Source organism: Trichogramma pretiosum, unplaced genomic scaffold (assembly GCF_000599845.2).
Source record: "Trichogramma pretiosum strain Unisexual culture from Peru unplaced genomic scaffold, Tpre_2.0 scaffold23, whole genome shotgun sequence".
In the NCBI taxonomy this organism is placed as follows: Eukaryota; Metazoa; Arthropoda; class Insecta; order Hymenoptera; family Trichogrammatidae; genus Trichogramma; species Trichogramma pretiosum.
Genome location: NW_019641629.1, coordinates 1,999,692 through 2,018,357, shown reverse-complemented (window position 1 = coordinate 2,018,357; position 18,666 = coordinate 1,999,692). Strand labels below are relative to the sequence as shown.

The window sequence follows — 18,666 nt, the reverse complement described above, 5'->3', positions numbered from 1 at the left end:
GAAGTATTACAGGGCCTGCAGCAAACATGTGTGCGAGAAACTGGCGAAACGTTTTTTCCGGCGCTGGACCATTGATCCTTTCTGGGATTTGATACATTACTCGGTGCCAAGGGATTGTTGCGAGCTGATCCTCGCCAAGCCGTCATTTTCGAATCAGGACTTGTGGAACATTTGCGTGGCGGCTGCACGTAAAAACGCGCCTCCAAAGAAGAGAAAAAACTCGCGTAGAAAGTCGAGCGCAAAGCGAAGAAAGTACTAGTCATATGATGTATAATATTTAATTTATGTTTAGTGTTATGGAATTTTGGATTGTTAATAAATATATTTTTTATAAAACAAGTTTGGATCTTTTACTATATTGATAAGCACATGATCATGCATGACATAAAAAGATTCATTATCTCAACACCTTATGTTAAATCCAACTATGAACAGATCGAAAATGTAACTATTAAAAATACGATTAGACGACAGAATTTCCCAGCGGTAATTTTTTTTTTAAATAAAGTGCATAATAATGTTGTAAACTGTAATAAAAAGTAAAAAAGTGTATAAAATGTAAAAATCATCACAATAACAATCACATCCAGGGCAGTGGGCTCGTGATCGAGGACACGGCGTTCTGCTGACTCAAAACTAGTTACGGCTCCTTGACCAGCAAAAAGACTACCGTCAATCCTGTATATATTTTAGTATACAGTGCGAAAGTTACCAGGGCATGGAGTTAATTCGAATCCGGGCGTTCTGGTCTATATTTATACTTATCGAATGGATAAAACATAAAAGTACGAGTTATCGTGTTTCCAATATTTTGTTTTATTACATAATTAATTGCCTTAAATCTATACTTGACATCGATACATTGTAAAAAAAACCAACAAAAACAAAAATTACAACAATTATACGCTTATTCAATACGCAACGTGGTATAATTATACAAAAAAGCTCTCTCCCTCTCTGCCTGTATCTAAAAATCTAAAAATCTCGGTATCACAATCGTTTTACATAATGAAGAGAAAGAAGAAAAAAATCCGGGGTAAATAGAAGAAAAAGCCAATTTTTTCAGCTTCATTTATCGGCTATACTGTTCAGCAGCTCCTTCAGCGAGTCCTCGTTGATGGTCTGAAGGGTCGACAAACTTCCCCTCGCAGTCTCATTGTCGTCGTTCATCATCGACACCTCGACCGTCGTCGTCGTCGTCGTCATCGATGTGTCATCGTTGTCCCGTTGCTGCTGCTGCTGCAGCTCGACCACAGCCACGGCGTTGGGATGATCGGCCAAAGGCGCGAAGTAGTCGTCGCAGCAGTCTTGGCTGCTGCTCTTGTTGTCGTTGTTGGCGATGCTGCCGGTGACCTCGGCGAGGCTCAGCGATCTCATCATCATCATCTCGCTCGAGGGCGAGGACTGCACCGCAGCCGCCTGCGTCAGGGACGACCAGACGCCGCTACGGTAATCCTCGCTGACCTTGTCCAGCTCCTTCATGAGGCTGTCGTCGGTGCTCGGCGAGTCCGGCATCTTCTTGCCGGGCCAGACTGTCGTCGTCGTCGTCTGATGTTTGTCGTTTATCACAGCCAGTATGGTTATCTCGTTGTCCTTGGGCTCGTCCCTGCTCTTGGTAGTGTTGTTGGTGGTTGTGGCCCAGCACAAATTAGCGAAATCGTCGTTGGAGCGGCTGCCGCCACCGTCCACGAGCATCATCGAGCGATTGTTCTGCTGCTGCTGGTGCAACGTCGAGCTGCCGTCCTCGTTCTCGATCTCGGCGTCGAGTTTTCGTTTCAGCGCCTGCTCCTTGTTGCCGCTGGCTAAGAGCAAGAAATTGCTGCCACTGCTGCTGTTGCTGTTGTTGTTGGGATTGACGTCTGGATAGACGGTCGCGTTGTCGCCTTCCGATTGAAACGTCGCCGTCGCAGCAGCTCGAGCCGAGGAATCGGCATTGCTACTGCCACTGGCGGTGGCTGTGCTGTTGCTCGAAGGTACGCACTTGTGCGTGCGTTGGCTGACCTGTTCGATCAAAAAAAAAAAAAATGAAGTCAATTATTTTTAATTTCATTTTTCTTCGTTGTATACGTACCTTGTATCTGAACTTTTTGCCACAAATCGTGCACTCGTAAGGCATGACACCCGTGTGTATCCTCCTGTGCACCAAGTACGAGACCCTCTGCCTGAAGCATTTACCTATAATGCAGATCTTCAATAATTAATTATCCTACACTCTAAGCCCAAAAGAGTAATTTTCGAACCTCAAAAGAGTGCAGTTCTAGCGTTAAAGTGAAAGGAGTAAACTGCGTCATTTATTCTTCTGAAAAGAGTAAATAATGCAGTTTACTCTTTTGAGGTTTGAAAATTACTCTTTTTGGCTTAGAGTGTATATACCGATCGCGATTCATACGCCGACAAAACTGATGTTAGAAAAATCAATATATTCATATAGTAATCGAAAATTATATGCAAAAATTCTCGTACAAATCACTATAACAATAATTACATTATGACAAAATAAAAATTAATTGTACCATGAAAAAATGTCTACTGTGTAGCATTATTTCCAGTAATTTTACAAATAATTTTATCATGAGACATAGTAAAATTGTTACAAGATGGTACTTTTATATGTAACACTTTTCTCATTGGACGTGTCAACTCACAATTGTAATATATACAAGAAAAATCGGTGCCATGTGACAAGAATCGACAGTTTTCTTTGTTTTCTGGAAGTGTGATTTATTGTGAAAAACCGCCTATTCTTGCCCCGTGACACCGATTTTTTCTTCCGTCAACTGGTACATTATACGCACCGCAGGACTCGCACTCGAACGGCTTCTCGCCCGTGTGTATCCTCTCGTGATTGTGCAGGGTCGAGAGCTCCTTGAAGGCCCGGCCGCAGGTCTTGCACTCGTGCGGCTTCTCGTCCTTGTGATAGAGCTTGTGCTTGTGATAGGACTGCTGGAACGTGAAGGTCTTGTCGCAGAGGCCGCACTTGTACGGCATCTCGCCCGAGTGCAGCCGCTTGTGCTTCTTGAGAAAGTACTTGGTGGTGAAGAGCTTGCAGCACACGTCGCACTCCCACTGCTTGCTGTCGTGCGTCTGGATGTGCTGGATGATGTTTTGCTCCTGCGCGCGCGGAACGTAATTTGGACATTAATTTTTATTTTTCTTGCGTACGAGGTGAAGACATTTAATTGTTTTGCTACTTTGTACCTTGGTGAAAACTTTGCCGCAGTTCGGGCACTCGAAGCCTTTGTCGGTTTTCTTGTATATGCAACCCTCCGACTCCTTCATCTCGTGTCTGTCTGTAATGCGTTTACGGCCCCGCCGAGCGAGAGACCGAATAATTAGAAAGAAAAACTTGAAGAAAAACAACTCTAGCTCTCAGCTTTATTTACAACATCGGGGGATTCAAAATGTCATTCATAGCTGCTACAATACGATAATAAATAAAAAGCATTGTGATATCATTATACACTTCCTAAATTGGGCTAGTGGTGATGGTGCGGTTGCGAAGTGCGTGACGATTCGGGGATAATAAACTAATAATTAAACATAAATTATATTATTGTTGATAATAATATTGTTTTATACACAGAATATCTGATTCGTTGTAGTTCGTTCAGATTTTCAGAGTTCGTGTGTCGTTGTGGTTGTTTATTTTTTTTTGTTCCAGACTGCACCAACGGGTGTACAAAGCTTTGGCTGTGCTTTTTTTATCTATATACGTGGAGCTACGAGTATTAATTCATGGGGGGGTATAAAGCTGTGACATTATTATTAATTATCCGTGTATTATAACAAAAAAAAGAAGATATAGCCTACGGGTTGTACATTATAATATATAGCGATCTACTCGTGTCGTCGACACGTCATGCACAAAAATCCAAAAAAAGGAAAAAAAAAATCAAAGCCATAATTTCATGGTATCGGTAGTGGCTTTGATCGATTCTACGGTTCAAAAAATCCCAAAAAAAATTACGATCTAATTAAAGACACAAAAAAAGTATCAAAAACGTCTGTCTATCGATAATCAAGGCTGTCTCATTGTTTGTTCGTTTGTTTTTTCTAATGTAATTCTGATTGATGCGAACACACGTACAACTACGCCTTTCGAACTTTGTAAAAATCCAAGTCACGGGCGACTTGTGGGCAATTATGGGCTCGGTGGGCGAGGCAACCCTCAGCACCGTGGCCACTCGCTCCTCGTCGCTCACGACTAGCAGTCCTGCAACGTAGACAATCTCATCGTTTTCCAATAATGTGGGTGTATCCCAGGTGAAAATAGTATGTAAGATCTGACTCCAGATCTGGCGACAGATCTGGTATAAAATCTGACAAATGTACACCAGATCTGACATCAGATCTGATACCAGATCTTGTATTCGATAATCGACATCAGAACTTATATCAGATCTGACATCAGATCTAATGTCAGATCTAAAGTGACTGTATTGCTTCTAATTAATTAAACAATAGGTTTATTAATAATTACAATTTTATAATAAATCTTAATAATAAAAGTTGTTGAATCAATTTAAATTCACATTATCGGAAACCTAAATATTGTAGGAATTTTTCTTAAGTTATTATCAATGTGATTATTAAAATATAACTAAATTTGTTATAAAATTTCAATTATTAATAAAGTTATTGTTTAAATAATTAAAGGCAATACAGTCACTTCAGATCTAACATTAGATCTGATGTCAGATCTGAAATAAGTTCTGACGTCGATTATAGAATACAAGATCTGGAGTCAAATCTTACATACTATTTTCACCTGGGCGTGAGTGCACACACGTATGTACATCGCGTCGCGCGGACATCAATGGATTATTATAATTTATGAGGTTCCAGTGGTTTTACATTATATTTGTTAAAATAAGTACCTGGATTGACGGGCCTATTGACGCCCGGATGGGCGACCTTCATGTGTACCATGAGGCTGCCCTTGATGGTGAACACCTTGCTGCACAGGTGGCACGGGAAGTTCTTCATGTGCAGCTGCTCGGGCCCGAGGCGGGCCTGGGCCTCCGGCACCCGATGCGCGATCTGCTTGTGCAGCAGCAGGATCTTGAGGTCCGGGAAGCCGAAGCCGCAGATGTCGCAGCGCTCGGGTCGCTCGTCCTTGGCCAGCAGTCGCTGCGAGGTGACGATCGGTTTCGCCGACGCTGCTACTTCTACCACCACTCGATCGTTGTCGTTGTCGTCGTCGTCGTTGTCGATGTTGTTGCCGTCGCTCGTCGTCGGCTCGTAATTGCTGACGGGAAAGGGGGACGCGGTTATCTGGGCGTTTTTCACGAGCTCGGCGAGCATGTCGGTCCGCGTCTCCAACTGCTGCGGCTGCTGCTGCTGCTCGTTCGAGTTCTTCGACCAGTCGGTCTGCGAGGCGTGAAAAAAAGAAAAAAAAAATCGGTAAATTTATGCGATCGATCAATCGAAGAGACAGTACCGCGCACCCACCTGCGTGTAAGACTCCTTGCCGATTTTGTCGTTCGCGAAATCGGCACCCGACATCGCGTTGACAGGCAGCAAATTGCCACCTCCGCCGATGTTCTGCAGAACGACCGTCCGATTATCGTTGCCGATCAGATGGTGCTGGTCCTGCTGTTTGTTGTTGTTGCTGCTATTGGAGCGGAAGTTTTCAATCTCCTCGATCGGTATGAAGATGCTCGCCCCGTCGTTGCCGTTCAGCAATTTGCCACCGTCGTCCAAACAAGCAGCACTGCCTACCGCAGCATTTGCGTTGCCCTCGATCCAGATCGTGCTGCCGCTCGGCCCTCTCGTGGCCTGCTGCAGCTCGACGATTTTCGGCTCGACGCAGTTGCCGTTGGATCCTCGATGATCGTTACCGTTGTTGTGATGATTGTTTCGATGATGACCATTATTATTATTATTGTTGTTATTGTTGTGATTGTGGCCACCACTGTAAATCGTGTGTCCGAACAGGTGTATGGTGAGCTTGTCGATGCCCATGAGTATCTCGTTGCAGACGGGACAGGCGAGGGCGCGGGTGGCCACGCTCACCAGTCCGGCGCGCAGCGAGTCCAGCGTGTTGAAGCCCGGCTGCGAGCACAGCGGGCAGGCCAGCAGACGGGCGCACATCTTCAGCGTCGTCGAGCCGCCGCCGTCGTGATGATGATGATGATGCTGATTATTCTGCTGATTGTGGTCGATTATGGCGATGGTCTCGATCGCCGCCATGATATCGCGAGCATAATAATATATTTCACGAGAAATTGCGCACAACGTGTCCGAGCTGCGTGCTTTCTGCGACGTATATCGAATGCATCGTTTTCGAGTCTCTTTTATTTAACGGTAATTTATAAAATAGTCAAAAGATTTGTTCAAACGAAAATAACACGCACATACACAAACGTTAAAGTTTTTTTTCTCTGTTTATGCCACGATACGCGTAAATATCGTCGTCGCGTGTATATTATATACTCGCGCACAACGCAGCGCGAGATGGAAACTGCTCGTGCACGACTATCCTATATTCTCTCTCGGCGACGGCCTCACTTTCGACGAGCCGCGGGTCTAAATTTAGAGGGTGGCGGCGAAAGCCAAAACTATAACGCGTCGTTCGATACATGTATATATTGCGCGCTACTACACATACATATAAACATTATATGTATAGGTATCGCGCGAGCTTTAATTCGAGACGTCGACCCCCCGAAGGCGCGTAGAGCTGCGATGTTGCCCTTTTTGTTTTGAAAAAACGACATGCACATATAACGTGATTAGACACACGCGTGCAAGAGTGTCTGTGCCGCAGGTATTATACGCGCGCAATTGCGTAATGAGTTCCGTTATGGAGAGCTTGCGCATGATTGTAGCCGCCCGATGACGTCGATTCTCTGCTGCCGAGCTGGCTAAATATAGAACTATTGTCAAAATTTACCGAGCGATGAATTTTTTCGTTTCAATTGTGAGCAATGTACAATCGGATGTTAGAAGAAAGCAAACGGAGGAGATTTCACAAATCTTAAAATTTATTAACAATATAAAATTAGTATAAAAATACAGTTTGTCCAGTTTGCATTTTTCGATTCAAAAGGGACATTTATAAGGAATTCCATCTTTACAGCAGTACTCGCGTCCAGCGGATAGATTTGTATTTATCCAATCGTCCTGACAGTTCTTGATGAATAAATATGCCTGTGGAAAAAGGAAATGTTGAAAGACTCGACAGAAATGTCAATACGATTCTTGATAAATATATACGATTTTTACCCGCTCTTTATGACAGTCTCTGTCTATGGATCCACACAGAATATTAGGACTGTTTGGCAAGTGTTTCACTATCTGAAATGGAGAGAAGAAAAATTTTTGCTCAAACTGAATTTTGAAAAACAAAAATTATCAACTTGAAAATTACTAACCACATCTAGACATTTGTTGGTACACATTTTATTTCCAATACTTGAACACGGAAACGTCTCTGCTTGTTCATATTGTAAAGCTGGATGTTCACTTGGTGGTACCTTACTTCCTCTTTTGAATGATCCACTTAAAAATACTCCACATGTGCAAGCAATAAGCGGTGCCTCAGTTGTAGTTATAGGACTAGTAGGAATTTCAGTTGTTGGATCAGTTGTTTGATCTTGATCCTGATCTTGGGTAGTTGAAGCTACCGTTATAGCGTTATCCTCACTTGCATAAACACGTGTTGCAAGAAGAAAAATCAACAGCAGAGGGTACATCTTTACCTAAGACTAATGAATTAGTATAAATAAAAGACTGAATTAAACTTGATAAAATATATTTTAATCAATTAACACTTACAGTACACTCTGTCTCGAGTAAAATTCATGAATGATAAATGATTTGATGCTTATGTATGTCTTTCTTGACATCTGTTTGTATAATAAATGATGAAACCAACATGCGCTGAAGTAAGACTGCTGCATGTGCAAATGTTTCAAGTCTTACGTAAGGCTCTAGTGACAAGTTTTGTAAGACCTACTTTTGATACTTTAGTATATTTACACTTTGGCAATTGATTTACATTCAATCTTACAGAAAGGTTTTGAATGAATGATACTAGAATAGCAATTTATTTTGTAAAGGTAATTTTTTGAGTTCTAGTTGAATCTGTCACTAATTTGGCTTCTCCTTCCATAACGATTCTTTCAGAATTAGCCATACATGTATACTTGCACTTCACTATTTTTCTCACAGAAGTTATTTCTACAGAAATTTCAACTGTATCTCCAACATAACAAGGTTTTGGATACCTTAATATTTGTTCAACAACTACTGTACCAGGTCCAGGTAGTTTCGTTCCAAGAATACCTGATAATAGTCCATTTAAAAATGCACCATGAACTATATTTTTGGTTGAGTTAATATGAATGGGATTGTAATCATTAGTCAATTTTGCAAATCCCAACACATCATCTTCTGTAACTGTTCTCTGGATAGAAACTTTATCTCCAATTTTGAGATTTTCTAAATTTGCTGCAGCCGAACCAGAAGATATTTTAGTACAATACTTCTTTGCAGAAGTAAACATAGTGCGGAACATTTTTGTTTTTTTCGTGTTTAGTAAAGGAACAGACATATTTTGAACAAATTGCTTATGCATCACAATCTTCTTCTAGGATGTGTTGATAGTCTTACGATTGGTTGAACTTCACTTTCATCAAGATTGTTTACAACAATTCTACTGGGTTTCTGTACAATTTTAAAATTTTTCATGCATTTACTTTCATCAGTTTTTAAGTTTGAATCATCTGGTACATTAGATTCAGTAGTTGCAGTGTCAGACTCAGATACTTCTGTTACTTTTTTTCCACAAAAATCTCGCAGAAATACCACTGCTAAATTTCTTATGCGCACTTCCTTATGTTTCGATAATTCTTCAACTTTTTCAGTTATTGATGCAGTAACAATGAGCTCTTTTGATTCTCTTGTTATTAAGTACATCAAAGTTGTGAGAGCTGATAAAATAAGCTCTTCAGATTTCCATAAGAGTGCAGCTATTTTTTCATATCCTTTTGTCCTTATGATATACTCTCTACTTAGAGGATCTAAAAAAACAAATATTAGTTTTGGACATGATCTCGGGAGCAAAGTACGAAAGAGCAAGTAACGAAATAACATTAAAATTATATTTACGTAAGCATATGTTGCAGATGCCGCCTGCAGCAAAAATTACAAGTTCTCTATTTTTTTCATCCAGAGCTTCGAAAAACAAGTCGAGAATCCGCAATCTCCAAAGATACTCGTAATTTATCGGGTCGTAACAGAAATTCGCCAAGTTAGCCAAAACTTGCTTTTTAGCATCTGCAAAATAGAACGTAAAAAAAGTAAATAAACATAATCAGGTCTAATGGATGAAATGATGATAAAAGTACGAGTTCAAAAGAGTTAATTCGCAAATCCTTACCCAGTGACTTGGTTGTTTTGTATTCTTGTTTCAGCTGCTCGAGAAATTCAGGCCGTCCCACCCCGTGTTTACCCGTCTTCTTTATCAGATGCGCTTTCGTTGAAAACATCGCATTTTCGTTCGCCAAGTTTGTGCTCCCCCGACTCGACTTCGATAGTATTATATTTCGCGTTATTTACACGTCAATTGCGCAAAATTTTCTTCGACGGGTGCCCGCTACGCGCGCGTGGTGGTCACGGTCGTTCGTCAAAATCGAATTATTATTACGAACTTATATAGCAGACGGTGTGTCAACTCATACACACACACAGTGTTCGAAATCAATACTTTTTAACGCCGATAAATAGGGTCGAACGCGAGCAACGGATAACACGCGGGGCCGAGTTTATCGGACGAGAGATATTACCTTTCGCGACGCTTCACCACGGGATTATTGATTTACGTGTACTTTTTTAACGGGCGTTATCAGCGGTTGAGGAAACAATTTCTCAGCTGTGCTGCGCTGCGTTATCCGATGCGCCCAGTATATTATGAAAACATTGAACACACAAACACACCGACACAACACGCACGAGGTGGAGATTGGTCGGTGTTCGGTGCTGCCGCTCGCGGTGGGCTCGCGCACGAGACGCAGTTTCTTACCGACGCAGTCATTGCACTCGTATGAATTTCGAGAACTCGAAAATTGAATCGCTTCAATCGTTGGGTGTCGCGAAGTTCATTCGCTCATTCTGTTTTCTTTCTTGATTTTCATCGTAAACAATCGTAAGAATTGCAATCGAGGGCACAGAGTCGTGCGATCGAACGTACTCGTAACGTTCTTTTTTTTCGAACGTTTCAATTTAACGTATTTCGACGATGCAACTTGCTAGCAGAATTTCCCAGAACTCTCGGAAGTCTCTCCAACGCTCGACACAATACGGCATCTCGGCAGCGATGATTGATACTCAGTGATATGTTTCGACTATCGAATTATTCGGAATCTTAATCAATTTTTTACTCGAGTGAGAATAGAAATAATGATGGAAGTGGACGATGATAAAATTACGGAACAAATAACCGGTGAGTCAATAAGAAGTTCCGATGAACGCGATCTTTCTTTTCGTGTCGTCGACGCCGTTTCGACTTTGACATAATTTTGACCTTTTTTTTCAACTCAGTCTACGAGAATAAAATCAAAGAGGTGAAGGACAAGATTCGCGATGAGCTTCAAACCAGACGCGACTTGAAGAATAAAATCAGCGAGGCCAAAAAGAATGAAGCCACTCAGGTGATGATTCTAGAGAGGTATGCGTCCAAAAAAAAAAAGAGACGAAATTTTTTGACTTTTTTCCTCGATTGTGTGTATTTTTAATTGTGATGCAGGCTCGACGAGTACGAGAGCATCGTCAGCCGAGAGCTCGAACTGGCCGAGAGAAAGGAGGACAGCGAGTCCATGATAACATTGGCTATGATAAAACAATACGACGACATGCTGCAGGAACACTTGAAAGTTTGGGCGAAATACGAGGTGTTTTTTCTTTTTATTCATTGTTTGCGTTTGATTATTGGTAAGAATTGTATGTTTTTCTTTCTATTGCTCCAATGATCGCTCAGGAAGAGTACGAAGCAATTCCGCTGGCCATGGAACGACGCAAAGCAGAATCGAGACTGCTGCGAGTAACGATTCAGGTAAAATTGGCGGCTTATCGCATAAACGAGGCTCAACGGTCGATGAGGCTGAAAAAGCAAATCGCCAAAAAACGGGAGCAGCTGAAAATCATCGAATTTGCCCGATTGTATCTCGAGCACAACAAGCGAGAGAAAAATTGCCATCAGCTCATCGGTAGGATCAAAGCGATGAAGTCGAAAGCGCAAGAACTGCGCCACAAGGTGAAACTTTTCTTTCGAAAATCGACGTGTTATGATTGTTTATTTTTCTAACGGAAGCGAATTCGACAGGTTGAAAATGCCGAAAAACAAAACTACCGTTTGGCAAGATTCAATGCAAGGAGTAAAACTCAACAGATGCCGAAAGTCGATTTGTCGCACTTTTTGATCAACAAAAAATTAAGTCAAGATAATGCTGGTAAGATCATCGATCAGGAGAAGTACACTCGAAAACATATTTATGTGAAAATTATTGTATTCCCAGATACTGCTTCCGTTTATTCCATGGCATTGGAACAAGAGTACCTGGATTCAGATGATCGTTCGAAAAAGAAATCCGAGCCTATTCCGCCAAACATTGAATCTTTGCGAATAAATATTGGTATGATTTCGTAAATTAGCAAAATCAATATTTTAAGGTACTATAATTTTATTAATGCGATATTTTAGATGAAGATTATAATATCGACATGGATATCGATACAACTGAGTTTGAAGGCTTGAACAAACAATATCCGCAATCGAACAAGCCAAACGAATCTCAAAAAACCAATAATAGCGACAAATATAAAAAACAAGGTCGAAGTGTGAATCGAAACGATACTGCTCCCAGTAAAATGCCTAGTGAAGTAGACCGTGCATCTCAACCGAAAGAATCGAACGATAGGCGAAACAATGAAAGGTCCAACAATGAATCGCAAAAAGTAATGAATTCTAATAAACTCAAGGTATATGACTGTTCAAAAAGTATTTACTGGCTTACGTAAAAAAACCCAATTTGAAATTTGATTCGAATATGATTTTAGAAAAAATTTGTTGAAGAACATAAGCAGTCTGAAAATGTATCTCCAAATGCTCGGAAAACTCCATATAAACGAGGTATACAATGCATTCAGAGAAATTTCTCAACTTTCACTAATGAAATTGAAAATTTATTTAGAAAATCAACAAGCTCCCCCCACCACCCTGAAAGATACCACAGGCAAAGATTATCAGCAACGTCCGGTACCGACACCCGCGAAAATGCAATGTTTCACTCGCGATAATTCGGCCAACATTCAAAGTCATCCTGTCCAAGATGCTCAACTGGAAAAACCACGTCGCTCATCACAGGAACAACCACGACGCTCATCACAGGAACAACCCCGACGCTCATCACAGGAACAACAATTTCAAAGTCAGCAGTCGTTGTCGTCGTCGCAAGAGATGCAGCGACACTCATCGCAAGAAATGCAGCACAGCAATTCATCTCAAGAATTGATGATGCAACAACATCAGCAGCAGCAGCAATATCAACCAGACGATCAGAATGTTTTTGATCCTCGAGATTTGTCCAAACTTCCTCAATCCAATGCGCCTCGCATAAAATCTGTACAAAACGTCAACTTTGTCGTAAAGACTCCAAAAAATCACTACAGCGTACGCCTTACATATATTTTGATAATTCGAGCAATTTACTTCTGAATTTTCATGAACTTCTAATATAATATAGCTCGCTCAACAAGAGGTACCAGTCAATTCTCAACACATGCAACAGCAACAACAACAACAACACAATCAGCATCAACAACAGCAAAAACAACAGCTGCAGCAACGACGTCAAGAGACACCGATGATGTCCAGCATGCACGAAAGCTCGCGGAACAACGGCTCGGCAATGCCGAGCATGCAAGAGAGCAGCCATAATATTGACTCGACAGCGTCAAATTATCCCATGCAGATGCCACAAAACCTGAATGTGACGCCCGTGTCCGGCATGAATGTCGATCCAGCAGGAATGATGTCGACGAGTATGCTTTCCAGCGAAATGAACATTTCGGTCGATAATATATCAGCAATCCTTGGCAGTGAAATTACAGAACCTGGTGGCAGTGCTGAATTAGCGCGTCGACTTTACGAGGGTACATATTTATATATTCGATTAATGTTGATTTCGAGGTGCAAATGTTTAATAAAGTATTTTCCGTACAGATTCCGATATGGCATCCGAAGACGGTGATTTTGACTACGAAAAAATGTTGAATAAATTCTGCTCGCCTGTAGCAGCTTCGAAGAACCGATCCCAAGAGCAAAATACAACTGAATCGTTGCCAATAAATACTCAAATTCGTCCTGATCCAAGCAATAATGAACCAAAGTCGAATTCACAAGAACCCCCAGGTAAATATTATTTTTGACTTTCTAGTTTTTGAAAATTCAAATTAAAAAAGTCGAATGTGCTTTTTTCAGGTGGTTTTATGTTTGGCGCATTTGCTAAAAAGTCCACTACGATGAATCGATTTTTCTAAAAAAATTTTTATAATTTGTGGATTTTCTATACTTTGTCGATCAATTTTTGATTTATTTATTCGCTTCACTCGTTCAATCAACTAAAAAATCATGTAGAATTTATTTTTATTTATCGGGTACTTACGATGGTCGCTCCTGCTGAGAAAAATAAACACCGTATTAAGTATTTGATTAGAGTAAAGTTATATTTTTTGTTATAGAAAACATAATAATAACCATTTCAATACCTAGTATTATGCGATTTCTTCTCTTTAAAACTATTTAATAATTACATGTAATACATTATCTTCGAGCGTATTATCAGACGATATTAGGTAGCACTTCATTTGCTTAACTTTTTTATTTTTAATTGTTTGATATAAAATTGAAGTACCAAGAATCCAAATTAAACTTGACTACAAGGTACGCATCAATGAATAATATTTTAGAAAAAATGAAAACCAAATCATTCACAGTATTTTTTCAGATAGTTTTAGATGTTTCAATTGAAAGAAATTTGAAGAAATTTTGACTTATCATCTCACAGCTTCGACTTTATGTGTTGCATTTTGCGACATTCCAATGGGGTGCACCACCTACTTTCAAGATTACTGCACGAGATCGCGGCTATTCATCTGTATACACAAGACGCATGCGGGCTTATTAAAAATATACTAGGTAATCGTCGAGTCCGAGTCGTTGTGTCGCATTGCATGCAACTTGCCATACATGCACACAAATATATGAACGTATTCGTCTTTATATTTTTACCCACGCGTGGCGCAAGTTGCAGGCAGGGCTCATCATCATCATCGTTGTCTTCGTCGTCGTCAGTCGTCCTCTCATCAAGCCTTCCCCCTTACGAGTATATAAAGAGCGCCTAATCGTCCGCGAAGCTTCTCAGTTCGACGAAGACTTGCGGCTTAATCGTCGAGCTTTTCTTACGCTGGGGACGAGTGAAATTTCGGTGCGATTAATTTTCTGAATGCATCGTTAAGGTAAAATTATTCATTTGGGTCAGTTGTTATGATTGAGTGAAAACTTGAGTGGCTAAAAAATTTTGGATTCTCATAGCTCAAAGCATGATATGACGAGATACGGCAGTCCGATTTGTGGGAAAGTCATGTCCTGAGATCAGCTGGCAAAATCAGAAAGTAAGTTATTTTTTATTTTCAATATGGATAATTTTAGACTTTTTTGATAAAACTTGCAAAAATATGATGATTTGTCATTCATCTTTGTGAAAAGAAGAAGAACAAACAAGCGTTCGCAGTTAAAATTAATAAAGTCTACTTATTATTCAACATTCCTAACTCGGCCGATCTTGTCACCTTATTAATTCATCTCAATTGCAGAAGCTCACAAAAAATGCCACAAACGTGTATAACAATTAACGCGGCCGTAGACGCCTTTTTTCAATTCGTTCGACACGTCTCGCTGGGCAATTAACAACGACACTGCATACTGCACCCCAGTTTCGCGCGCGATCGTTTGGCCAAAGAAAATTGAAAATTTTTCCATTCATAAATCTGCCATCGCAAGGACACCGCGCACGCATAGACCGTATTTAAGAATCGTGATATTTTCCGGTTCATGAACGTGGCTCTTAACACCCACCCATGCTCTGCACTCGATGGCATTGCGAATCGAGACGTCGCACGCTGTACAAGATTCGACCGAGTCGCTAATAACGATAACAATAAAAAATAATTCGTGTATGCGTGCACGCGCGCGCGCGTGTTTACAGGCTCTCTCCGCGCAGCTGCTGCCCACCACAGGAAATACACACTTGGTTGGACATATATTATAAGTAGGCGCATACCATAAGACCAATTCGAAAGCTAACGAGCCTCGACGTCCGAGAAAAAGAAGATAAAGAGAGAGAGACAGCCAGACAGATACAAGAGAAGATGACAGCAGTAAACCCGAGGACGATGATGATAATGACGGCGATGACGCGAAGAAGAAGAGGACAGTCGTCGTCGTCGTTAGGTCGTCTCGCCCTTTTACTATGCCTCGCGCTGATCGCGACCACGTCGGTGGGCAGGGCCGAGGTGCAATTCGACGCGCCACCTCACATCGTCGTCTTCATGGCCGACGACTTGGTAAGACGACGACGACGCGCATCATCTCACAGATCGGTCGAACGCTCGCGACCGCTCCTTTTATTATTCAATTCAATCTATGGACAATTTATTACGTGTGCGTGCGGGTGGGTGCATGTACCACATACTTAAATGCATCAACGATTAGATAAACGGTCGTTAACTTATTGAAATGTTTCGGGCCGCGCCGCTTCCGAATTTTTTTTGTCAACCTCGTTTCGATCCGATCGACCGTGCAAGCGTCAATTATGATTTGATTGTATAGTTTCAAATTAATACACGCGCATTATATGCGTTACACGCGCACAAGCGCATCGACGTTAAATGTATATATGTACGAAAGCGCGAAAAAAAGAAAGAGGGAAAAAAGTAACGTGAGTAATGCGATGACGCGCCAGGAGGATCTGTCATTTCCGCACATTACTGCGTGCGTGCGTGCGCCGGGGCAGCCGCCGCTGCCGCGGAATAGGACAATTTTTATCCTCCTCTCTTTCGCTTTACTTTCTTTCTGCGTCGACTCTTCGCGATACCAATTCAATGTTCTCTCTGCGCGTACATATATATGTGTGAGCTGAAGCGGAGATCGCAAAGAGCGTCTGGGGCGAGCGCGGATCAAATTAATGCAGTCATTAGTCGAGGCAATTACGACGGCTCGAGCGTCGTCGCACGTCGTCTCGGTGTGTATATACATATACAATGTATAACCATAATACCGAAGAAAACACGCCTACGCGACTTTTTAGTTTTCTCTCTCTCTCTCTCTTTTCATTTGCGCGCTCGCGATACATCACTGACTCAGTTGCGCGCGCGTTCGTTGAATTTTTCGACGTATATGACATACCGCATAAATGCCTCATTTTTTATCGTATTTACAAATCGTGCCATGTTATTCGTAATAAGGGATGGAACGACGTGGGCTTTCACGGCTCCACTCAGATACCGACGCCCAATATCGACGCGCTCGCCTACAACGGCATCATCCTGAACAGGCACTACGTCCAGCCGTCTTGCACGCCGACGAGGGCCGCCTTCCTCACCGGCAAATATCCCATTAGGATGGGTAAGTGTATAAGTGTACGCGTTATTGCATGGAATACTCGATGCACAAATTTAAATCGTACACACAGGAATGCAGGGTGGCAGCATACTCGGTGGCGAGCCGCGCGGAATACCCCTGAACGTGCGAATCCTGCCGGAGTATCTTCAAGGATTGGGCTACGACACCAAGCTCATCGGCAAGTGGCACGTGGGCTATCACACTCCCCAGCACACACCGAATCGCCGTGGCTTCGATTACTTCCTCGGCTTTTACAATAGCTACGTCGGCTATTACGATTATCGATACTCACAGGCGGTAAGTGGCATTAAAACTACCATACATTATCGATGAAGTCACGCGTATTATAATTTAATTTTTTTATCTTATTTTCACATAAAAGAACATGTCGGGCTTCGACATGCACATGAACGATCATCCGGCCTACGGCACCGAGGGCTCGTACGCCACGGACCTGTTCACCGACACGGCCTTGGACGTGATAACCCGACACGATCCGATGAGGCCGCTCTACATGCAGATATCGCACTTGGCGCCCCACGCCCCGCTCGACGTGCCCTACGAGAACGTCTTCGACGAGGAATTCCGACACATTAGCGAGCCCAATCGTCGAGCTTACGCGAGTTGGTTTTTTGATTGTTATATTTTTTCCGAGAGCTCCATTTTTCGAAACTTTTCTCATTTCTCGTTTACCCGCTACGAACAGAGATGGTATCGAAACTGGACGAATCGCTGGGTCGAGTCGTATCGTCGCTGGGCGATCGCGGCATGCTGAGCAATTCGATCATCTTATTCCTGACCGATAACGGCGGCGCACCGATCGGTAAATTCCGCAACTGGGGCTCCAACTGGCCACTCAGAGGAGTGAGTATCATAACGCACGTGCATAATATTTTATAAATCAATACATTCACCGATGCAATAAAATGTGCGCCAATTGCTGCAGACCAAGTACACCCTGTACGAGGGCGGAGTGCGAGGCGTCGCCGCGATCTGGTCGCCGCGTCTGCTCAGCAAGGGCCGCGTCTCGGACCAGCTGATCCACGTGACCGACTGGCTGCCGACCCTGTACTCCGCGGCGGGTGGCGACCTGCGCGATCTCGGGCCCATCGACGGCGTCAATCAGTGGGACGTGCTGAGCATCGGCACCGGCAACGTGCGCGACAAGATCCTCCTCAATATCGACGAGGTGACCAAGACCGAGGCGGCGATCTATCAGCGCTTCAAGCTGGTGCGCGGCTCGCTCTTCAAGGGCTACTACGACAGCGTCGAGGGCGAGACGGGCCGGGGACGCTACGCGCCCATCTACAACACGACCAAGATCAAGAACAGCGCCGTGTCCGACGCCATCAGGCAGCATCTGGGCGTGCCGGTGACCCAGGAGAGCGGCATGTGGCAGCTGCAGAGCCAGGCCACGGTTTTATGCAGGCCCAACATGACCAACACGCACTACAACAATCGCTACAGTCTGGCCTCGTGCAACGAGACCGAGTGCCTGTTCGACCTCAGCGTCGATCCTTGCGAGACCAACAACATCGCCAAGAGCTATCCAAGGGTAAGTTGAATCGTTATTTTCTCGCTCTTCGAATGCGAGTCGATGATGTTTTTTTTCACAACGCGTCGTGCTTATCAGTGGATCAACGAGCTGGACCTGTACCTCGAGAAGTACGGTAACGTCATGGTGCGGCAGCTGCGCCAGTCCGTGGACTACATGGCCGATCCGCGACGCTGGAATTACACGTGGCAGCCCTGGCTGAGCGTCTACGACAGCGTGTACGCGTATCCGAACGCGGCGGCGGCCATCGGCACCTTCGCCGTGTGCGCCCACATGGGCCTGGTGCTGCTCATCGTGTCGCTCAGGGCCTTCATTTGACTCCAGGATTATCGGCAGAACTGCAGGCAGCGTGAAAAAATGAAGAAACTCGACGCAGGCTGCGCGAGCGACAGCAAGGGAACAGCCACGAAGACCAAGGACGAGAGGA

General features: G+C 43.0%; 5 protein-coding genes across 5 annotated transcripts; 2 read left to right on the top strand and 3 right to left on the bottom strand.

Moving 5' to 3' along the window:
* Nucleotides 1–802: 802 nt before the first annotated feature.
* LOC106649347 lies at nt 803–6,461 on the bottom strand. Its single transcript, XM_023459168.1, has 6 exons — nt 5,452–6,461; nt 4,878–5,370; nt 3,199–3,290; nt 2,796–3,111; nt 2,072–2,175; nt 803–2,001 (listed from the first exon to the last, which is right to left on the bottom strand). Exons 1-6 carry the CDS (start codon nt 6,190–6,192, stop codon nt 1,069–1,071), a joined length of 2,679 nt encoding a protein of 892 aa, XP_023314936.1. The 5' UTR covers nt 6,193–6,461; the 3' UTR covers nt 803–1,068.
* A 544-nt stretch (nt 6,462–7,005) lies between these two features.
* Nucleotides 7,006–7,870, bottom strand: LOC106649391 (follicle cell protein 3C-1). The gene is made up of 4 exons (XM_014366766.2): nt 7,780–7,870; nt 7,377–7,709; nt 7,228–7,299; nt 7,006–7,152 (listed from the first exon to the last, which is right to left on the bottom strand). The coding sequence occupies exons 2-4, from the start codon at nt 7,695–7,697 to the stop codon at nt 7,045–7,047; spliced, it is 501 nt and encodes a 166-aa protein (XP_014222252.1). The 5' UTR covers nt 7,698–7,709; nt 7,780–7,870; the 3' UTR covers nt 7,006–7,044.
* A 168-nt stretch (nt 7,871–8,038) lies between these two features.
* Nucleotides 8,039–9,914, bottom strand: LOC106649392. Its single transcript, XM_014366767.2, is given in 4 exon segments — nt 8,039–8,579; nt 8,582–9,026; nt 9,115–9,282; nt 9,386–9,914. Coding segments are annotated over 4 exon segments (1,251 nt in total). The 5' UTR covers nt 9,495–9,914; the 3' UTR covers nt 8,039–8,050.
* Nucleotides 9,915–10,062: 148 nt separating this feature from the next.
* On the top strand, nt 10,063–13,709 carry LOC106649398 (putative uncharacterized protein DDB_G0294196). The gene is made up of 12 exons (XM_014366775.2): nt 10,063–10,447; nt 10,546–10,672; nt 10,751–10,895; nt 10,982–11,257; nt 11,327–11,453; nt 11,520–11,636; nt 11,705–11,982; nt 12,061–12,133; nt 12,195–12,673; nt 12,747–13,155; nt 13,226–13,414; nt 13,484–13,709. The coding sequence occupies exons 1-12, from the start codon at nt 10,405–10,407 to the stop codon at nt 13,540–13,542; spliced, it is 2,322 nt and encodes a 773-aa protein (XP_014222261.1). The 5' UTR covers nt 10,063–10,404; the 3' UTR covers nt 13,543–13,709.
* A 612-nt stretch (nt 13,710–14,321) lies between these two features.
* LOC106649383 (arylsulfatase B-like) lies at nt 14,322–18,584 on the top strand. Its single transcript, XM_014366757.2, has 9 exons — nt 14,322–14,520; nt 14,597–14,676; nt 15,270–15,627; nt 16,528–16,687; nt 16,755–16,981; nt 17,067–17,307; nt 17,391–17,548; nt 17,631–18,239; nt 18,318–18,584. The coding sequence occupies exons 3-9, from the start codon at nt 15,433–15,435 to the stop codon at nt 18,555–18,557; spliced, it is 1,830 nt and encodes a 609-aa protein (XP_014222243.1). The 5' UTR covers nt 14,322–14,520; nt 14,597–14,676; nt 15,270–15,432; the 3' UTR covers nt 18,558–18,584.
* Nucleotides 18,585–18,666: the final 82 nt, after the last annotated feature.